A 20,662-nucleotide genomic window follows, 5' to 3' on the forward strand; every position below is an offset into this window, starting at 1 on the left:
TATAAATTGCACTTTTGATACATAAAGAAAAATGTCTCATTTTCCCATAAAAGGCATTTTCTCAGAGGCGAACGCAAACAGCCACAAGGTGTCAGTATTGCCACTCAATAACGACAAAGTAAAGGACAGGTGTAGGAGAATCATTTACTCTCGTCATAAAACAATGAAAAGAGGCTTTGATTTGAAAAATATACATAATATATAAAATATACATGTTAAATTCTCAACCACACACAGAAAAAAAAATCCCCCCCACATGAAGTCCATCAAGTGTTTATAAGTGTTTTACATTTATGACTGCTAGGTGGGCATTAGAAGATGACACAGGAGTGGCTATTCACTGCCGTCCCATCCCAGTTCCAGTTAAAACAACTCCCACTCTGCCCCCGTTTAGAATGACTCCCACTCCCGTAGTGCTCCCATTTTGGAGGTCAGCTACATTAAAAATGGTTGTGCTGTCTGAGTTTTTTTTATTTTTCCGACAGGATAATCCCGCTCCTGTGAATTTTTTATCCTGTACCTTCCCAAATAACACAATTAAAGTTGGCTGCCAACCGGTGGGATTCCCGAAAAATTGTCTCTCTCGAGTGGGCATCTATGGGGGCGGCTGGATGTTGAGTTCTCTTCTTAGATCGTCCAGGCTCTGCTCCCATCGTCTCTCGTAGAAGATGCTGAGGACACAACGAGCCTGCCGTCCATTTCGCACCGCCCACGGGCCCAAAGATGTGACCAGCGACTGCAGACGACTGGGGAGAAGTTAAAAAAGGAACTCAGCCCGATTCCCGACACACACCAGGATGTTGAGTTAATAACTGAACAATTGACAATGAATGACTAAGCTGTACCTGGAGTTGAGCCGAAGAGGTCCCAACAGAGCTCCAAGGGCACACATGGGGAGCCCGGTCTGAGCGGCTTCAAACCATTTCACGGCCACTTCACCTGAAGATGTTTATAATAATAATAATAAATCTTTATTCGACAGGGACAATGCAGTCAAACATAGATGTGATGCATGTAGAGGTTATAGCTAATGCTAATTCTCAACTCCGGTCCCCAGTCTCTTCCACAAAATTGCAGCACAATATAAGACACAAATCATACATTAATTTAAAAAAAACAGCCAAATCAATAATCAAATATCGCAATTACAGCACATGACATAAAACCTTCACTTATAATAAATAAGAACAAAAACAAAACTTGTTTTATAAATCAGTAAAACCACACAAAAGACACATTATCATGAGATGGTGGATTGTAGAGAACGACCACATTAAAACTCATTGAGCGTGACAAAACTACTTTCAGACCAAGGCATTCAAGATAGATTTTCAGTTCAATTAAATGAGATTTTAGTGTATCCTTAACGTATATTAAAACACGTTGTGGACATTTCTGTTTGTCCATGTGAGACGACGATATAAAATATTTTATTTAAAAACATGTCTTTAAAAATATTTATCTAAGTACTAAAAGACAAATCAAGTTAAAAAAAATACAAATAAAAAAGTGCATTCATATAGTGAACCAAGGGAACATTACAATTGAATTCCATCGAAATGAATCCATGCGAGAAAAACAAAAATGAGGTCCCTTCTCACCGAGCATGTTGGTGGGCATTCCCAGTAAGGTGTGCAGCAGGTCGTGGACCTCGCGGTATCTCTGCATGACGTAGGCCAGCTCCTCGTTGTCCACGAACTTCACGTCGGCCCTCGAATCTGGCGTCACGTGCTGAGAATCCAAGAAAAACCCATCAAACACTGTCCATCAATTAAACTGAGAATCAACTCACATTGTCTTCCAGGAAACGGATGTATTCCCGACCGAAGGATCCTTCGGGTAAGGAAGCCATTTTTTGCAAATCGAGCGTGGACAGGCGGATCCTGGGCCTCTCCCTACAGTTTAGCAACGACAAAACCAAAAACTCTTTTCCGGTGGCTGAAAAAGACGTTTTGGATGACGTCGCCGACGTGCCGACTCACGTTAGAATTCCGCATCCCTCAGGGTCGTTTCTCATGCGGTCCCTGAGGTTTAGCAAGGCCAGATGTCCCGTCGTCTCTCCGAGTACTGCGACCATGTCTGCAGGGGACAGATTTTAGAGTTTTACGCACATACTTATAACCGTGCCAATTTTGACTCTGAGTACCACCTTGCAAATAAAATCAGCAGTGGCCCTATTATTAATGGCTATAAAATCTAATCCTGAATAATTATCATGTGGCATGGGGTGTGTTAAGAGTGATTTTTACTACTTGATCTGCTCAAAAAAATGTATAGAAGTGCTAATTTCCTTGAAGTGGAATCATCCTGACAATTCCGGACATTGTCAGGATAACGATGGAGAATAATGAAGAAACTTTCTTTGATTGATCCAGTTTTATTTTGATAAAAACCTTGTGTCAGAGGAAATCCAAAACAGCGCATGCCTCCAAACCTTTCCCGCTTGCCTACTTATAGGGCTGGGAAATGAATGTTATTTCTTAATGAATATGCAAACGTTTCCGCTTACACCCCAGAAATACTGCCCATCAATCTTGTATCTTCAGCTCTGCCAGACCAAGGAACCAGACATGCATCACTTTCTGTATCTTTATCACTTTGCTAACCTCTAACCCTAATTTTTTAAATATTTTTTTTTTTACCTCAGGTTAGATAGTGAACTCCTTTTCCTGTGTGCCACAGACGTCTTGTCAAGTGGATAACTCTGAAACGCTTGAAATCATTCATTGGAATCTTAACTATTTGGTTGGCCTGTGTTTAACCTCAAGTCTGAAGCAATTCAACGGGCCGAGCTGAGACTGCAAATAACTCACTGACCAACTCTTATTTTACTTCATCGTGAAAGAAAACCAATTACAATGTTGGAAGCTGTATGAAAAGTAATACACCACACTGACAATCCTGTTAAATTGGTTCAATATTTACAAATCCTTATGTGTTTGGTCCACACCACCAGAGCAGATGGCCCATTAATCCTCACCACTTTCTGAACCGGTTGCCGTCGTTAGCTGGAGCCTTTTCCAGCTAACTTTGGGCAAGAGGGGAGGTACACCCTGAACTGGTCACCAGGCATGTATATGCAAACAACCAGAGCTGAGCATCGCCAAACCGTCACAGAGTTCCCATCTGCATATTCAAATGACTCAACCATTCACACAAATGGTCTACATTTACATTCTGCACTTAAGATGACTAAGAGGCAATGTACCCCCTGGACTGGTTGCTAGCCAATTGTATGGTACATGCACAAGCACATAATGTGGATATAAAAAGTCCACACACCCCTGTTCAAACGCCAGTTTTTTTTTTTTTTTTTTTTTTATACAAACAAATGACCAAGATCATTTCAAAACCTTTTCCACCATATGACTTATAACAGTACAACTCAATAAACAAGAAATCTTTTAGAGAGCGGAAGGAGTAAAAAATGACAGGGATAATGTGGTTGCACAAGTGCGCACACCCTCTTGTAACTGGGGATGTGACTGTGAATCACATTCAAACACCAAACGGCCAGAGCCAAGATTCAAACCACGTCATTGTGCTGTCCAGAGCGGAATATGTTTAGTGGAAATGAAAGTCGAACTGACAAACAAAACTAAATATGATGAAATGAAAGATGTTGAGGTCTGAGATAATCACAGATCTTCCTTTGCACTTCACGCCAAAGTCCCTAAAGATGAAATGATACTGAAGAAGCTCACAAGATCAGACACCTGCTGCCCTTAACCAACCGTTTTCCTTGATGAAACTTTCAGGTTGACTGATGAGTGTGGGCGTTGCCTACTCTTGTTTCTCTTCATCTGGAAAGTAAAGGCAGAACAGATAACCCAGGTACAGTCCCCAAAGGCTCTTCTCACCATGCCTGTAGGGGTCCTGCAGTGCGGCGACCCCTGAGCCCACAGCCAGTAACGCCTTCTGAATCGGAGAGGTAGGGATGTGAGTAGGATACAGTTCTTCATTGTAACGACTATCTGTCACTTTGCTCCTGCGATTCACACATGCTGCAGGGACAAAAAAGGAAGGATGTGCAACTTCAACACAAGTAAACACCAAAAGGTCTTACTGTAATAAGAAAAATGTTAAGCTCTATTCCCTGTTATATCACGGTTCAGCGACTACGTCCCAGCTACATAGCAAAGTATTTTTGTGGAACGAATCTACTTGTCCAACAGGGAAATCCCTGCTGTATGGCTTTATCTTTTTTTTTTTTAAATACATGTTTACACTATATTCCAAGGGAGAACCGTAAAACCCATAAATGCAATACAAACACTGCTGCTATTGCCGATGGCTCACACACACAGACATTACAACACGGTGTTTCAAAAGTGTCTTAGTAAGTTAAAACGTTTTTAAATCGTGTGGGATGGGAAAAACAATTTCTAAAACGTTTGTTATGTGGTCAAGCAAAAATAAGACATAAGCAGACATGAGTTAATTGTACAAAATAAATCAACAAACAGCACAACGTATGTGTCTCCAATTAAGGTTGTATCCAAAACCAACGAGCTTTTTTGTACAATAGTGTAAATTATTAATACGGACGTTGACTTTAAGAAGGCTAAAGCATAAAGCCAGCTACCTTTGACCATCCACGCGCCTGTAGTGCACTGCCCTTTCTCCCTGTTAGCAAGAATTCGACCTCCACCGTGTCATTTACATGCGAAATGTTAACCCCGTTTTGAATCATTTTTAAAACGTTGAACGTCAAAATCTTTCCCATATCATTTGAGCACGTCAGCAGTGAAAATTCATACCGTTTTTGATCACCTTGGAGTGTTGATTACTTAATCGTTGAAGCGGTTTAGTCCCTCGCGATAACATTATTTTGACGCTAATGCGCATGCGTGGTCCACTGCCCGTATAAACTGCAGTGTCCACGGCAGATGCACTTTCGTTGTACCTGTTTGTGGGTTATTATGTTGGCATCCACAACTTTAACATCATCCGTGCTTGTAAAATGCTGATAATCATGCAAAAACGTTTCAAAGTATTTTAACACGGATGTGTTGGTCGCAACCTGAAGTACAACAAAAGTGAATGTATGACGTCACGGAAAGTCCAATTCATTTTTTGTCAACGGCGACGCTTCTATGCTTGCACTACGTTAGAGAAATAATAATAATGCTAATGCTTATCCTCATTAGAATTAGTGATCCTAAACATACACATTGTGACTAAACAGCCGTTCTGTACAAGCGTTCTGCTGGAAGACAAGATAAACAGGGTGTGCTACTAACGTGACGTGGTGTGGGTGGACTTAATCGAACAAAGTTAACTGGGACTGCGAGTTCGCTTACTAGTGTGTCGGTTAAAAGTGAGCGACCCCGAACACACGGTGAGTAAACTCCACTTTTTGGTTTCATTTTGAAAGTGACCCATGGTGACTGAGGAGGAGCAGCATGATACAAATGTGGAGTGAGAGCAAGAGAGACTGACTGTCGACTGTCGACTGTTAGCAAGCCTATAAAGTTGTATTGTTTATTTTTTATTATTTTTGTATTTTTTGAAGGCGTTTGTTCTAATGTGCAAGTCAGTCTAGTTGAGTTAGAGAAGAGTTAACTTAGGTGAAAACACATGAATCCTGGTGTTATACCTTGTGGCTATATGTGCATGTGCTGAATATGGCTGTAGTCATTGTGCAGCTATGTCAGTTGGCCACTTCTTATCTGGCCTTCATCATCATGTTGTGAAACTATCCTTCAACCTTTTATATGTAAACACTGGTGCATAAGAGTATGCAAAAGGTGAGGCATTCTCCAGATCATTGTTGTTGTTGTAATAACACATTTTCCTAGCAGTGTGTATGCTTGTTAATCCTAAGGTTTATGGACAGTGTGTAAGTCAATGTGATGGCAATACATGGTGGCTTTGAAGAAATCTGGGCCCTGGAGGAAAAAATCACATTTTTAGTTTAAATGGAGTCTTTCACAAAAAAAAAAAAAAAAAAGTTCATCAATGTATCTATACACACAACGGTCACAAAAGAGATATTTTTTTAGGAACACATGCACAAAAGCCACTTTTATTTTCAAATGTAATACTGTAATCACTCACTCAAACTGAAACAACAATAATAAACTTACTGGTGCATTGTTGTATAGAGGAATGCAGAATTTTGTGGGTTGTAGTTGCATGTTATAACATTTTCAAACAAGACTGTTATTTTAAAGGGTAAAATTTCAACGGCGTTTACTAATCCATGCTTAAATAGTATTTATATTGAATCTTAAAATGAATGTTCAGACCTTTGACATGTAACAGTGTCATCAGAATACCGTGCCGCTTGATCACAAGCTATATTTATTGGGGAGGTTTAACCTTGAAAAGTAGGATGTACTGTGCATATATGTCTTGTTTCACTTCTCCTGTGACATCAATTCCTTTTATTGTTTTATTGCCGTAACATCCTCTTCTAACCCAGCCTGCCTTCCTTTGAAAGAGCAACAACACCTTACTGTGCTTCTCTGGATATTCTCACAATGACAAAGTTAACATTTTTCAAACAATGGCAGAAAACCAGAATGTTCACCAGAATGAACCCTGCTCTTGGAAGTTTCGGTGATTACTCATTCATAATTTAATTGCTGGCATTGAAGCATAACTCAGTCCTCCTAATTGATAAGCACTCTTTCATTTTTGTGCAGTGCCATTCAAAGACGCAATACACCTACAGCTGTGTAAAGCCCTGATAGTACTTGTGGTTGCTGTTGTTGTTTTCCACTATTATTTTGATATTACAGCTTGATGACATCTGCTTGTTTACTAGAAAGAACACTCACACACAAGTACATTTGACACACATTTGTGTGAAAAATCCCCAAACTGCGACACAGGGTCTGTCCCATGTTGCTGGTTGACCTTGAAGTCATTTCAAAACAAATTACACCATAGTCACTGTCATAATGATATTCAGTACTGCTTTGAATTTCCACATTGTGGGACTCGTAAAGGTTATCTTTACAGTATACAGGCAAGAGTCTAGATTGCGTGCCTTCAATGTGGTACCACACTGAGCGCTGAGGTCCACTGGATGCTGCATAATTAAGAGCAAAAACTACTGTAAGTGCCACTGATAGTCATTGTTACTAAATATTAGAGAGGCTATATTATATGCCTGTAAAAGTATTGTTGTATGCTCTGTATGGGTTGCTGTACCATGTGTGTTAAAATAGCAGTTGTTTAAAGCTTTATAATTACCCTCACATCTCTGCTGTGGTGTTTATATGGTAGCTTCTGGACTTTCTTTAGATGAAAATACCTGGTTTGGTTGCACACTTTTTTGCTGTTTAATTCGACAATGATTCATTCTCTTGTTTTATGTGTCAGTTTTACTTTAAATTTAAATTCAGAGTGGAAAATAAAATAGCTTGACGCAAGTATAGTTAATTAGAGATGGGCGGGACTGTGGTATTGGGCCGATACGGGCCTTAATTTAAAGTGTTGTGTAAAAAAAAAAAAAATCTGACGTTACGTAAGTCCTCCTCGGCAGTAGTTGGCACTATACTGCTGCAGTTTGACCCATCGTCGGCATCAGAAAGAAGGGCAGATTGTTATTTCGTTAAATGATTTTTTTTTATTTTAAAAGTACTAGAGTTATCTTTTACTCTGTATCGATGAGTACTCAAGAGAGGTAATACTCGTACTGGTATCCGTCTGTAAAAAAGTGGTATTGAACATCGCTATCAAAGATCATGTCCAATGATGTACGATATAAAATGAACCTATTGCCGTTAGTTTCTGAATGCGTACAAACACCTTATGGAAAATTGACACATTCAATACTAGCCTTCGAATTAGCAAGAATGGAGGCCTCGCGGCCCACACATAAAACTGAAAGTCTTCTGCAGCCCTCAAGGTGGCACTCGCAACCAACACTTCGGCTGTTTAGCCTTGGCATTAAATCATTAAATGATTAGGTAATGCGCATTTTAGCTGCGAACCACAATTACAATGCACTTTGATTTTCCCACCACAAGGGTGTTGAGACATCATTGTTATTGCGGTCAGGACAAACAGTACAGAAAGGAGCCTTGGAAATGTGTGATGCAATCATCAACACTGGCGCTACACTGGCCTGTGCTATTAAAGTTGTTAGTTTCAAGTATGTTAACTTTAGTACATGCCAAATAGAGCAAGGGTGTGTCGTGACTTTTAGCCACAATCACCGACGTTAGGCTCTGGATGACTATCAAACAAGTCATATGAGCTTCCTTCCCACTTATGATGAGTCTTAACTGAACTCTAGTCATAACTAGATTAGACTTAAAAAATGGATAAAGTTTCACCCATGACTTTCCGCACGCCAAAAGACATGGCAGAAATTAATCCAACTCGTCGCTGTCCTGTAAAAAACATTTATCTCCATTTTTCTTATTTTTACATGAATGGTGTCGTGGTGCCTAATACGTCTATTTGTTTTACTCATTGGCTAGCTTGTGCATTTAATATTAGCGTTACGCGACAGAGATGCTAGCTTGTGCATTTAATATTAGCGTTAGGCGACAGCTTGGCATCGGGGGCGGGGGGGTACGGCGGGTGGTTGTGTATTGTAACATAAGCATACCGTTTAGCCTGTTGTTGCCTCTATTCTATTTTTATTTAAAAATTTTCGTCATTTAAATTTTAAATGACATGTCTGTTCTTGGTGTTGGAATTTATCAAATAATTTACCCCAAAAATGCGACTTATACTCCAGTGCGACTTATATATGTTTTTTCCTTCTTTATCATGCATGTTATGGCTGGTGCAACTTGCACTCCAGAGCGCCTTACAGTCCGGAAAATATGGTATGGGTTTTTCACAGGTCAGCGACGAACTGCACTGTCGTACAGTGCGATGACACAATCGGTGGAAATTCTGACGTTGCTTTTTTCCAGACGCGGTTAGGCAGCTCACGAAAATTGTATTTGGTTCCATAGACCCAACTGCGTGTATTCAAGCAATTAAAAAATCATTTTTGCCGCAATATGTCCCATTAAGATCCTTTTGTTGTTGTGAACAGTGTCTGTCCTTGAAAAGTAGCAGTTTAATGGAGAAGAATGGCCCGAGTGTGGTTGGAGAGCATCAACTCTTTACCAGGGATTCCCCACAGTGTGCTGTCGGTGCCCATGGAAAATAAATACAAATGTCAGCAGTGTCTCCAGGTCCTCCGGAAGCCTGTCCAGGCGCAGTGCGGCCACCGCTTCTGCGTCCACTGCTTCAAGCAGCTCACCAGGTAGACCGCAGGTCCTCCGACCACCCCTTAGCGCCTTGATGGTTACTTTTAACTAAATGCTTCCCACCTCTCTGTGGACTTCTTTTTTTTTTCCCTTCTTCTTCTTGTTACACCCAAGACTAATCATCTTATGCAGACTCATCTGTCGCATGACAGGACTATTGTGGTGTCAGTGACTCACAAGCATGTGGCCATCACGCTGACTCAAGTTGCAGGTGGTTTTTGGTTTTTCTGCCTTTTTGTTCTAGTCTACCTGAGCTTTCTGGGTTCATTTTAAATGTATTCAATTCTGTATTGCTGTACGTCTGAACACAAGAAGGAAGGTCAAACAGTCGCTTGCAAATTGTAGTTTACTCTAGTAATCAATATCTAGTGACCTTTTTTTAAACCTTGCACTTGACAAAAATAATCTATATGGAAAAAAAACTAACAGGCATTTTAAAAAACTAAAATTAATGAAAACTCAAATGAAGCATTTTCAAAAATAAAAAAAACTACCAAACCAGCTATAAAATCTCATTAAAATTAATTAAATTAAAAAAAAAGTCAAAACAAAATAAAAACAAAAGTCACGTAAGCTGCTTTAACGTCAAGAGTTTAGTTCACCGATAGCTCGTTGGTTTTAATTGGCAAGACAATAAAGTCATGGACAATATGGAGACAGTTTGTGGATCCATTAAAAAATGTGATTGTGAATGTGTCAGTTCAAGCGGAAGTCAACGCAAACATATTTTTTTCAAGAATATGTTCTACGCAAGCCCACTAGTTGAAACGGGGCATTCTGATAAATATTGCGTTTGCGGAATAAGTGTTAATCCACTGGTTTTCAGCCATCTCTGGTGGCGGCTATTTTGTCTTCTGCCGACTGAAAATGACATCGCAACTGCTCAGAACGACCAATTACGGCTCAGATTCAGAAAACAAGTCAGCCGCGATTGGTCGTTCTGAGCAGTTGCGATGTCATTTTCAGTCGACAGAAGACAAAATGGCCGCCCCCGGAGATGGTTAAGAGTGCATTTTGCTGCTTAACTTTTATTCCACAAACGCAAAATTAATCAGAATGCCGTGTTTCAACGAGTGGGCCTGCTGGGAACATATTCTTGAAAAAAAATATCTTTGGGTTCACTTCCGCTTTCAGACACTGAGTGCCAAGTGGCAAATGTGACCTTATGTTGTGATTATGAATATACCTGTAATAATAATTATTATAAGCAATATTGTATGACCTGACTAAAGACTAACAACCCAAGTCATGACTTGACTTGACTTGCTTGAAATTTACTACACACTTGATTTGACTTGCTTGTTTTTGACTAACTTGTTTGTAACTTGGGACTTGCTTGAAATGTTTGGACTTGAGGATTGTGACTTGCACGTACCGTATTTGATTATTATTATTATTCTGCTTTTTATTTACTTTCCTATTTTTTGTGACACATTTCAGTATTCACCTGCCATCTCTGAAAGAATTCCTGTTCTTTGTTTAGTGACTTCTTCTGTGTGTCATTGGTAGGCTACTGCCTGTAACTTTTGTTGTTTTCAACCCTATTTTTTGTCCTTTTTTTTTTTTTGTACGTCAGTTCGGGTCCAAGGCCGTGCGAGGCCTGCCGCCAGGAGAAGATCTACGAGGAGCCCACCTCCATCCTCAACATTGCCGAGGTAAGCGCCCGGGAATGCGGACGGCATTGTTGTCATTCTTGTCAACGTTCCCCGTCATGTTGTAATTAGGGGATGTTTTCAGTTTTTTTGTGCACCTTCCGCCAGGCCTTTCCGGACAACGCGGCCGGTCGAGAAATAGCCAGCCTTCCTGCGCAGTGTTTGAACGCAGGTTGCAGCTGGAAAGGATCCATCAAAGAATACGAGGTTAGGATTGATTGAGAAAAAAAAAAAAAGAAAAAAAAAGGTTTTATTGTGTTTGAGCACAATTGTGTTGTGTTTTGAGTTGCGCTCACGTAACCGCCTGACACGCCTGACAGCCTTGATGGCTGAGAACAGGAAGTGAAACTTAACATGCTCTCCTGGAAAGTCCCTCTTAACCGTCACAACAACTTCACTGGGAAAGTACCAGCATTGAGAGGAAGGGAAAAAAAATAAAAACGCAACTGGAGATTAAATTGCTTGCTGATAAAAGGTCACTGCACTTGTGTTTTTGGATGAACTATATAGTCCAGGCGATGAGGGCTGTACTCAAACTGTATTTGGTGTTGTGCAAATGTTTGCATTGGAACTTTGTGGCAGGAAGTTGTGTGGGTGCGTACATGTGGTGCAAGATTACTGACTTAAAGTGATAGCAGGAAACCTTGCACTTTGCACACTTTGCAAATGCGGGTTTCAACCGCGCTTAAACAGTTTGAAAAAAAAAAAAAAAAAAAAAAGATGATGAGTATGATATACAAAGTGTGATTCTCGTGGGGTAGTATAGGGTCTTCCATTTAAAAAAAGGAAATACTTTGAAGTGTGAATATCTGAGTAACGACATGTCGTTGGCAAACAAAATGAAATAGGCTTCACCAGAATTTCAGCCCCGTATTCAAATGGATGTTGATTTTTACAGCTCATTTCAAGCTTCGCAAATGTTCCGCATGCTGTGACATGACAAAGGTTTTCCTTTTTGACTTCCTCTTCAGGGTTCTTTCCAAATCGCTTTCCAGTTGCTGTATTTTAACACACAAGATGCCTTTTCATTGCCAATGAATGTCATTGCTTAGCCGGGAAAAAAGTACAAGAAGAAAGAAAGTAACGTTCGTTTCTACACATCTTGCTCTCGATCATTTGAGCTTCGAGTTTTTGGAACACCCTATATTTTCTGTTCCAGCGATACCCTTTTTTCTGATCATTTTCTCCGCTGTTTTTGTGAAGTTTTTCTTTTTTTTTTTTGCAAGCAAAACTGTCCTCGAGCACGATCATTGTGTAAGTGTCATGAGGGCGGACTTTGTCTGGCCACATTTTTTTCCACACATTCACTTCCTCAAAAGTGAAAAGTAGCGAGCCTACCTTGCGCCGATGGGACGATGGCTTGTGTGGCGGCGGCCGCAGTCATTTGTGAGCACTGCTTACCATCAGATGATAAGCCATGCCTTCTCTCTTGGCCCCGCCCCTTGATTGTTATTTTCCTGTTACTTGTCTCAGGTTACAAACTGTACCACCTAGACTGACCTTTACGGTTGATATTTGTGAATTTTATCACAGTTCCTCTGAGATTTTGTTTTTAAAATTGAATGCCATCTCTTTTTTGCATATTCAGTTTTGTAATTCTAAGAATAAAAATAGTGAAGCGGCAAATTATTCGTAGATTTGCGACTGGTTACCAGATCATTATCACGGTTTCTCAAAAGTATCTGATCAGGGACGCAAAAGAACATTTATTTTACTCCAAGGCTCCCTCTACCATTGTGACGTCCTTTAAGTGCCGACCTGTTTTCTGAAACTGAGCCGTGATTGGGAACTGGGCAACTGTGATGTCATTTTCAGTCGACAGACGTGACAAAATGGCCGCCCCCTGTGATGGCTAAAAACGTGTGGATTAACTCTTATTCCACTCACGCAACATTAATCAGAATGCCGTGTTTCAATTAGTGGGCTTGCTGGGAACATATTCTTGAAAAAAAAAAACGTTTGGGTTGATTTGCTCTTACAGCTCAGTGGCCGTCTAAAGAGTTAACTCCGCAAAGTGCGAAATGTTCTTTGTTTTGCCTCAGCAGAAGAATACGTAACGGAAAGTGCGATGACAATGGTAGCAGCATACACCCACAATGAGTTGCGCCCGTGTTGCAGACGCAGCATGAAGGCTCCTGCGAACTGGAGCGCGTGCAGTGCGAGGCCTGCCAGGCCTTCCTGTTGCGCTCGGAGCTGGAGCGACACTGCGGCAGGGAGTGCGAGGCCCGAATGCTCAACTGCAAATACTGCAAAGTGTCGTGCAGCTTTAAGGACATCAAGGTGAGCCTCGCTCGGTTCACTGGGGCCCCGCGCGCCGGCTGGTGCCGAATGAACATTGTGACTTCCTCCTCTTCCAGGCTCACGATGAAGTGTGCCTCAAGTTCCCCTTGCAGTGCAAAGACTGTGGCAAAAAGAAGATCCCCAGAGAAAAGGTGAACAACACGTTGGAAATGAAAGAAAAGCGATCGTGTTTGAAGTATGCTATCGGACTGATGCGATCCAATCTTTTTCACATCTGTCTGAGGTCGCCAACTCACGCCATAAACTTTCTGTTCCTCCTCCAGTTCAACGATCACGTTCGATCCTGCCTGCCCAAGAGTGCCTGCCCCTTTAGCGAAGTGGGCTGCAAGTTCGTGGTGAGTTCCTCACTGCCCACAACATTCGCTATACCTGTACAAGCTCTGTGTCAAATATTCCAAAAATATTTGTGGTTAACTTACTTGGCTACTCCAGAGAGATAATGGCTGGGCTGTGAAAAGACAAGGACATTTGTCAATGGCAGTGAATGAGTTAAAGCCTGAGAGAACAGGTGAGCGGTGGTTGGTCGTTACCTGAGCCCTCAGCAACTCTGATGTCATTTTTAGTCGACAGAAGTGTCAAAGCTGTCAAAACCCCCTGAGATGGCTAAAAACGTGTGGATTTGGCTGCTTAACTCATATTCCACAAATGCAATACTAATCTGAATGCCGTGTTTGGATCAGTGAACGTGAATAGAACACATTATTACTAATAATCTTGGGGGGGTTGACTTCTCCTTAACATACCTGACACCACGGAATAACAAAGTGGGTTAACTCCATTTTCTGATACTTGTTTTTTTACAGAAATTGTGTTTTTCCTCCGATTTGAGTTTATTAACTCAATCACTGCCATTGACGAATTTACTTGCCTTTTCACAGTCCAGCCATTCAATCCCAGGAATTTATTTCTATTTTTTTTTCAAGTTTTTTCAAACGTTAGGGTGAACGAGGTTTTGAAAATGTCCATAGCAATGAATGAGTTAGAAAAAAAATCCCTCAAACCCATTTCACTTATACGAACAGTCAGATGCAGTAGCCCCCAAGCTAAAAGCACTTAATTGCCGGGATTTAGCATCATTGCGCTGATGAATCATGAAAAGTGCTGCGTACAACCATAGCCTGTCCCCTACATGTCAAAATTGGAAGTGAACCTTGATTTAGACTAGTCGGCCTATTTATTGCAAAGATATTCTTTTTCTCCATTTCTCACTTTAAAAAGGTGTAAGAAGCTGGGCTTAGCTTAGTGTCCCAATTTTTTCCCCCCAAATTTACCATGGCCCATTGCGCTAAACTTTCAGCTGGACAACGGCAAGCTGAGCGACCACGAGCACAACAGCATCATGGAGCACCTGCGCTTGCTGCTGCCCGTGGTTCTGTCGGTGGCCCGGCCCCGCGCAGAGGCCCCGCCCCCCTACGAGTGTCAGGGAGATTCGGGTCTGGGCCTGTACAGGGCTCCTGAGGAGGGAGCCTCGTCCCCCACGCCGCCCGTGGACCTGGACGAGAAGGTGAGTCCGCCGATGTCGCTCGGCAACACGGCTGGCGCGGCGACTTGAGAGTGAATTATCGGCGCTTCTGCTCTTTCACTTCTTTGAATGACCTGTAATCGCAGTTTCACACAGACAAAAAAACATTGACAAAAACACGTTGCGAACCCCCCGACATGGTTCCCACCCTTCTAAATACTTGTTATACAACAAATGTAACTTTAAAAATGCAAAATAAAGAATAAATACCAAGCTGCAGGCTGTGTCTTTGTCTTTTCACACTCCAGACATTCAATACCAGGAATTTATTTATATTTTTTACTTAAAAAAATTCAAACTTTAGGGTAAAAGAGGGGCTGAAATTGTCTGGCAGTAAATGAGTTAATTAGTTTTAATGCAAAAATGTGATTTCAATAGTAACTGAGTTTTATTTATAATTTGGCTTTTTTTTTAACGTGTAGCTTTTTTTTCCTCAATTTTACTATTTGTTTAATGTTGCTTTTACAGAAAAAAAAGTTTATAAAAAAAGATTATAGTACCCTTAGAACTTCTTTCACATTTTGACTATTAATATTACTCTACTGGGGAAAAAAGTCAATGATTGTGATTTTGACTCTTCCATAATTTTACTATTACAGACATTGTCAGTTAAAAAAAGTAAAAAAAGTATTGTAGCTACGACCTTTCCCCATAATTTTGATAGCTTTTACATTATTACATTTACTAAAATAAACACGACTTTTCAATGAGTAAGCTCTCACAATTTTAACATTACTACATTTACTAAAAAAGTATGACACCCTCATAGCAACTGTGACTTTTTTATAACATTGCTACTTTTAGGTAAATATATATGATTTGATTGACTATTATTCATCATTTTACTATTTCTTAAAATAACTACTTTTTACGGTTTATTATAGGAACTCGTTTTCATAATAATCAAAACAAAAAAAGGAATCGTGAGCATATTGGTGAAGTGAATCATGATAACCAAGTCGTGTTGCGCTTGCGTCCAGGTGAACGCCTTGGAGAGCATCGTGTGCCTTCTGAACCGCGAGGTAGAGCGCAGCTCTGTGACGCTGGAGGCCTTCTCGCACCAGCACCGCCTGGACCAGGACAAGTTGGAGAACCTGAATAACAAGGTGCAGCAGCTGGAGCGGGCCTTGGCCATGCGCGACTTCCAGCTGTCCGAGACGGAGCAGCTGGTGCGAGAGCTGCAGTTCTGCACCTACGACGGCGTCTTCGTTTGGAAGATCTCGGACTTTGCTCGCCGCAGGGTCGACGCTGTGGCCGGTCGGACGCCTGCCATGTTCTCGCCAGGTGAGCGGACGGGTTCGCGCGGATGAAACGTTGACGTGCTGTCGTGCGTGACGTCATGCCAGGAATCGTACCGGTCCTTGAACTAAATCTGGCAGACTGAATGCCCCTAAAATGCGCCTGTTTTGCCCCTAACATTTGAGACATTTGCAAGTAAAGCGCAGTACAACAAATGAAAATGTAATTACTTGCTTTGGAAGTTAGTTCACAGTGTGCGCCCCTAAAATTTCAGGTTCGTGGCCACTGTGCTCCTAGTAGAAAAAAAATAGTCCCTGTTGTTTGAAACTCTAACCCTACTTTGCAACCCTACTTCAAAATCCTAACCCTACTTTGAAACCATAGCCCTACTTTGAAACCCTAACCATACTTTGAAACCCTATTTTAAAACTATAAACCTACTTTGAAACCCTAACCCTACTTTGAAAACCTTACTTTGAAACCCTAACCCTTCTTTAAAAAAAACCCTCATTTGAAAACTATAAACCTACTTTGAAACCCTAACCCTACTTTGAAACCCTACTTTAAAACCCTAACCCTACCTTGAAACCATAACACTATTTAAAATCCCAACCCTACTTTAAAACCAAAACCCTACTTTGAAACCCTACTTTAAAACTATAAACCTACTTTGAAACCCTAACCCTACTTTAAAAACCTTACTTTGAGACCCTAATTTGAAACTATAAACCTACTTTGAAACCCTAACCCTACTTTGAAAACCTTATTTTGATACCCTAACCCTTCTTTGAAACCCTAATTTGAAACTATAAACCTACTTTGAAACCCTAATCCTACTTTGAATCCCTACTTTAAAACCCTAACCCTACTTTAAAACCCTAACCCTACTTTGAAACCATAACCCTACTTTGATACCCTAACCCTACTTTAAAACCCTAACCCTACTTTGAAAACCTTACTTTGAAACCCTAACCCTTCTTTGAAACCCTAATTTGAAAACTATAAACCTACTTTGAAACCCTAACCCTACTTTGAAACCCTACTTTAAAACCCTAACCCTATTGAAACCATAGCCTTACTTTGAAACCCTAACCCTACTTTAAAACCCTAACCCTACTTTGAAAACCTTACTTTGAAACCCTAACCCTCCTTTTAAACCCTAATTTGAAAACTATAAACCTACTTTGAAACCCTAACCCTACTTTGAAACCCTACTTTAAAACCCTAACCCTATTGAAACCATAGCCCTACTTTGAAACCCTAACCCTACTTTGAAACCCTACTTTAAAACTATAAACCTACTTTGAAACCCTAACCCTACTTTAAAAACCTTACTTTGAAACCCTAATTTGAAACTATAACCCTACTTTGAAACCCTAACCCTACTTTGAAAACCTTATTTTGAAACCCTAACCCCCCTTTGAAAGCCTAATTTGAAACTATAAACCTACTTTAAAACCCTACTTTAAAACCCTAACCCTACTTTGAAAACATAACCCTACTTTGAAACCTTAACCCCCCCTTTGAAACCCTAATTTGAAACTATAAACCTACTTTAAAACCCTAACTCTACTTTGAAACCCTAACCCTACTTTGAAAACCTTACTTTGAAACCCTAATTTGAAACTATAAACCTACTTTGAAACCCTAATTCTACTTTGAAACCCTACTTTAAAACCCTAACCCTACTTTGTAAACCTTACTTTGAAACCCTAACCCTTCTTTAAAACCCTACTTTGAATCCCTACTTTAAAACCCTAACCCTACTTTTAAACCCTAACCCTACTTTGAAAACCTTACTTTGAAACCCTAACCCTTCTTTGAAACCCTAATTTGAAAACTATAAACCTACTTTGAAACCCTAACCCTACTTTGAAACCGAAACCCTAATTTGAAACTATAAACCTACTTTGAAACCCTAACCCTACTTTGAAACCCTACTTTAAAACCCTAACCCTACTTTGAAAACCTTACTGTGAAACCCTAACCCTTCTTTGAAACCCTCATTTGAAACCCTAACCCTACTTTGAAACCCTAACCCTACTTTGAAACCCTACTTTAAAACACTCACCCTACTTTAAAACCCTAACCCTACTTTGAAAACCTTACTTTGAAACCCTAACCCTTCTTTGAAACCCTAACCCTACTTTGAAACCCTACTTTGAAACCCTAACCCTACTTTGAAACCCTACTTTAAAACCCTAACCCTACTTTAAAACCCTAACCCTACTTTGAAACCATAACCCTACTTTGAAACCCTAACCCTACTTTGAAACCCTACTTTAAAACCCTAACCCTACTTTGAAACCCTTACCCTACTTTGAAACCCTAACCCTACTTTGAAACCCTACTTTAAAACCCTAACCCTACTTTGAAACCCTAACCCTACTTTGAAACCCTACTTTAAAACCCTAACCTTACTTTGAAACCCTAACCCTTCTTTGAAACCCTACTTTAAAACCCTAACCTTACTTTGAAACCCTAACCCTACTTTGAAACCCTAAAGCTACTTTGAAACCCTAACCCTACTTTGAAACCCTACTTTGAAACCCTAACCCTACTTTGAAACCCTAACCCTTCTTTGAAACCCTAATTTGAAACCCTAACCCTACTTTGAAACCCTAACCCTACTTTGAAACCCTACTTTAAAACCCTAACCCTACTTTAAAACCCTAACCCTACTTTGAAACCCTAACCCTACTTTGAAACCCTACTTTAAAACCCTAACCCTACTTTGAAACCCTAACCCTACTTTGAAACCCTACTTTAAAACCCTAACCTTACTTTGAAACCCTAACCCTTCTTTGAAACCCTAACCCTACTTTGAAACCCTAACCCTACTTTGAAACCCTACTTTAAAACCCTAACCTTACTTTGAAACCCTAACCCTTCTTTGAAACCCTAACCCTACTTTGAAACCCTAACCCTGCTTTGAAACCCTACTTTAAAACCCTAACCTTACTTTGAAACCCTAACCCTTCTTTGAAACCCTAAAGCTACTTTGAAACCCTAACCCTACTTTGAAACCCTACTTTAAAACCCTAACCCTACTTTGAAACCCTAACCCTTCTTTGAAACCCTAATTTGAAACCCTAACCCTACTTTGAAACCCTACTTTAAAACCCTAACCCTACTTTAAAACCCTAACCCTACTTTGAAACCCTGACCCTACTTTGAAACCCTACTTTAAAACCCTAACCCTACTTTGAAACCCTACTTTAAAACCCTAACCCTACTTTGAAACCCTAACCCTACTTTAAAATCCTAACCCTACTTTGAAACCCTAACCCTACATTGAAACCCTACTTTAAAACCCCAACCCTACTTTGAAACCCTAACCCTACTTTGAAACCCTACTTTAAAACCCTAACCTTACTTTGAAACCCTAACCCTTCTTTGAAACCCTAACCCTACTTTGAAACCCTAACCCTACTTTGAAACCCTACTTTAAAACCCTAACCTTACTTTGAAACCCTAACCCTTCTTTGAAACCCTAACCCTACTTTGAAACCCTAACCCTGCTTTGAAACCCTACTTTAAAACCCTAACCTTACTTTGAAACCCTAACCCTTCTTTGAAACCCTAAAGCTACTTTGAAACCCTAACCCTACTTTGAAACCCTACTTTAAAACCCTAACCCTACTTTGAAACCCTAACCCTTCTTTGAAACCCTAATTTGAAACCCTAACCCTACTTTGAAACCCTACTTTAAAACCCTAACCCTACTTTAAAACCCTAACCCTACTTTGAAACCCTGACCCTACTTTGAAACCCTACTTTAAAACCCTAACCCTACTTTGAAACCCTACTTTAAAACCCTAACCCTACTTTGAAACCCTAACCCTACTTTAAAATCCTAACCCTACTTTGAAACCCTAACCCTACATTGAAACCCTACTTTAAAACCCCAACCCTACTTTGAAACCCTAACCCTACTTTGAAACCCTACTTTAAAACCCTAACCTTACTTTGAAACCCTAACCCTTCTTTGAAACCCTAACCCTACTTTGAAACCCTAACCTTACTTTGAAACCCTACTTTAAAACCCTAACCCTACTTTGAAACCCTAACCCTTCTTTGAAACCCTAATTTGAAACCCTAACCCTACTTTGAAACCCTAACCCTACTTTGAAACCCTACTTTAAAACCCTAACCCTACTTTAAAACCCTAACCCTACTTTGAAACCCTAACTCTACTTTGAAACCCTACTTTAAAACCCTAACCTTACTTTGAAACCCTAACCCTTCTTTGAAACCCTAACCCTACTTTGAAACCCTAACCCTATTTTTGAAACCCTACTTTAAAACCCTAACCTTACTTTGAAACCCTAACCCTTCTTTGAAACCCTAAAGCTACTTTGAAACCCTAACCCTACTTTGAAACCCTACTTTAAAACCCTAACCCTACTTTGAAACCCTAACCCTTCTTTGAAACCCTAATTTGAAACCCTAACCCTACTTTGAAACCCTACTTTAAAACCCTAACCCTACTTTAAAACCCTAACCCTACTTTGAAACCCTGACCCTACTTTGAAACCCTACTTTAAAACCCTAACCCTACTTTGAAACCCTACTTTAAAACCCTAACCCTACTTTGAAACCCTAACCCTACTTTAAAACCCTAACCCTACTTTGAAACCCTAACCCTACTTTGAAACCCTACTTTAAAACCCCAACCCTACTTTGAAACCCTAACCCTACTTTGAAACCCTACTTTAAAACCC

The 20,662-nt window shown here is 40.3% G+C and overlaps 2 protein-coding genes across 5 annotated transcripts in view; one reads left to right on the forward strand and one right to left on the reverse strand.

The window, feature by feature from the left end:
• Positions 1-124: 124 nt before the first annotated feature.
• Positions 125-5,197, reverse strand: coq4 (coenzyme Q4 homolog (S. cerevisiae)). 3 transcript variants are annotated; one of them, XM_086054154.1, is made up of 7 exons: positions 4,761-5,197; positions 3,861-4,004; positions 1,983-2,079; positions 1,793-1,895; positions 1,602-1,731; positions 846-939; positions 125-736 (listed from the first exon to the last, which is right to left on the reverse strand). In XM_086054154.1, the coding sequence occupies exons 1-7, from the start codon at positions 4,846-4,848 to the stop codon at positions 628-630; spliced, it is 765 nt and encodes a 254-aa protein (XP_085910280.1). In that variant the 5' UTR covers positions 4,849-5,197; the 3' UTR covers positions 125-627. The 3 variants fall into 3 exon arrangements, with proteins under 3 accessions (XP_085910280.1, XP_085910279.1, XP_085910281.1); XM_086054153.1 differs by having other exon boundaries at positions 125-746; positions 4,761-5,191; XM_086054155.1 differs by lacking the exon at positions 4,761-5,197 and adding an exon at positions 4,586-4,723 and having other exon boundaries at positions 125-746.
• Positions 4,906-20,662, forward strand: part of traf2b (Tnf receptor-associated factor 2b) — a 33,303-nt gene continuing 17,546 nt past the window's right edge. Inside the window, exons 1-9 of one of the 2 annotated variants that reach the window (XM_086054148.1) lie at positions 4,906-5,341; positions 9,008-9,220; positions 10,801-10,879; positions 10,985-11,083; positions 12,995-13,156; positions 13,234-13,308; positions 13,441-13,512; positions 14,475-14,681; positions 15,680-15,983. In XM_086054148.1, coding sequence (XP_085910274.1) covers positions 9,045-9,220; positions 10,801-10,879; positions 10,985-11,083; positions 12,995-13,156; positions 13,234-13,308; positions 13,441-13,512; positions 14,475-14,681; positions 15,680-15,983 — 1,174 coding nt within the window. In that variant the 5' untranslated portion in view covers positions 4,906-5,341; positions 9,008-9,044. The other variant, XM_086054149.1, reaches the window with a different exon arrangement.

This window comes from Filicampus tigris, chromosome 15 (assembly GCF_054856515.1).
Source record: "Filicampus tigris isolate MCC_2025a chromosome 15, RoL_Ftig_1.0, whole genome shotgun sequence".
In the NCBI taxonomy this organism is placed as follows: Eukaryota; Metazoa; Chordata; class Actinopteri; order Syngnathiformes; family Syngnathidae; genus Filicampus; species Filicampus tigris.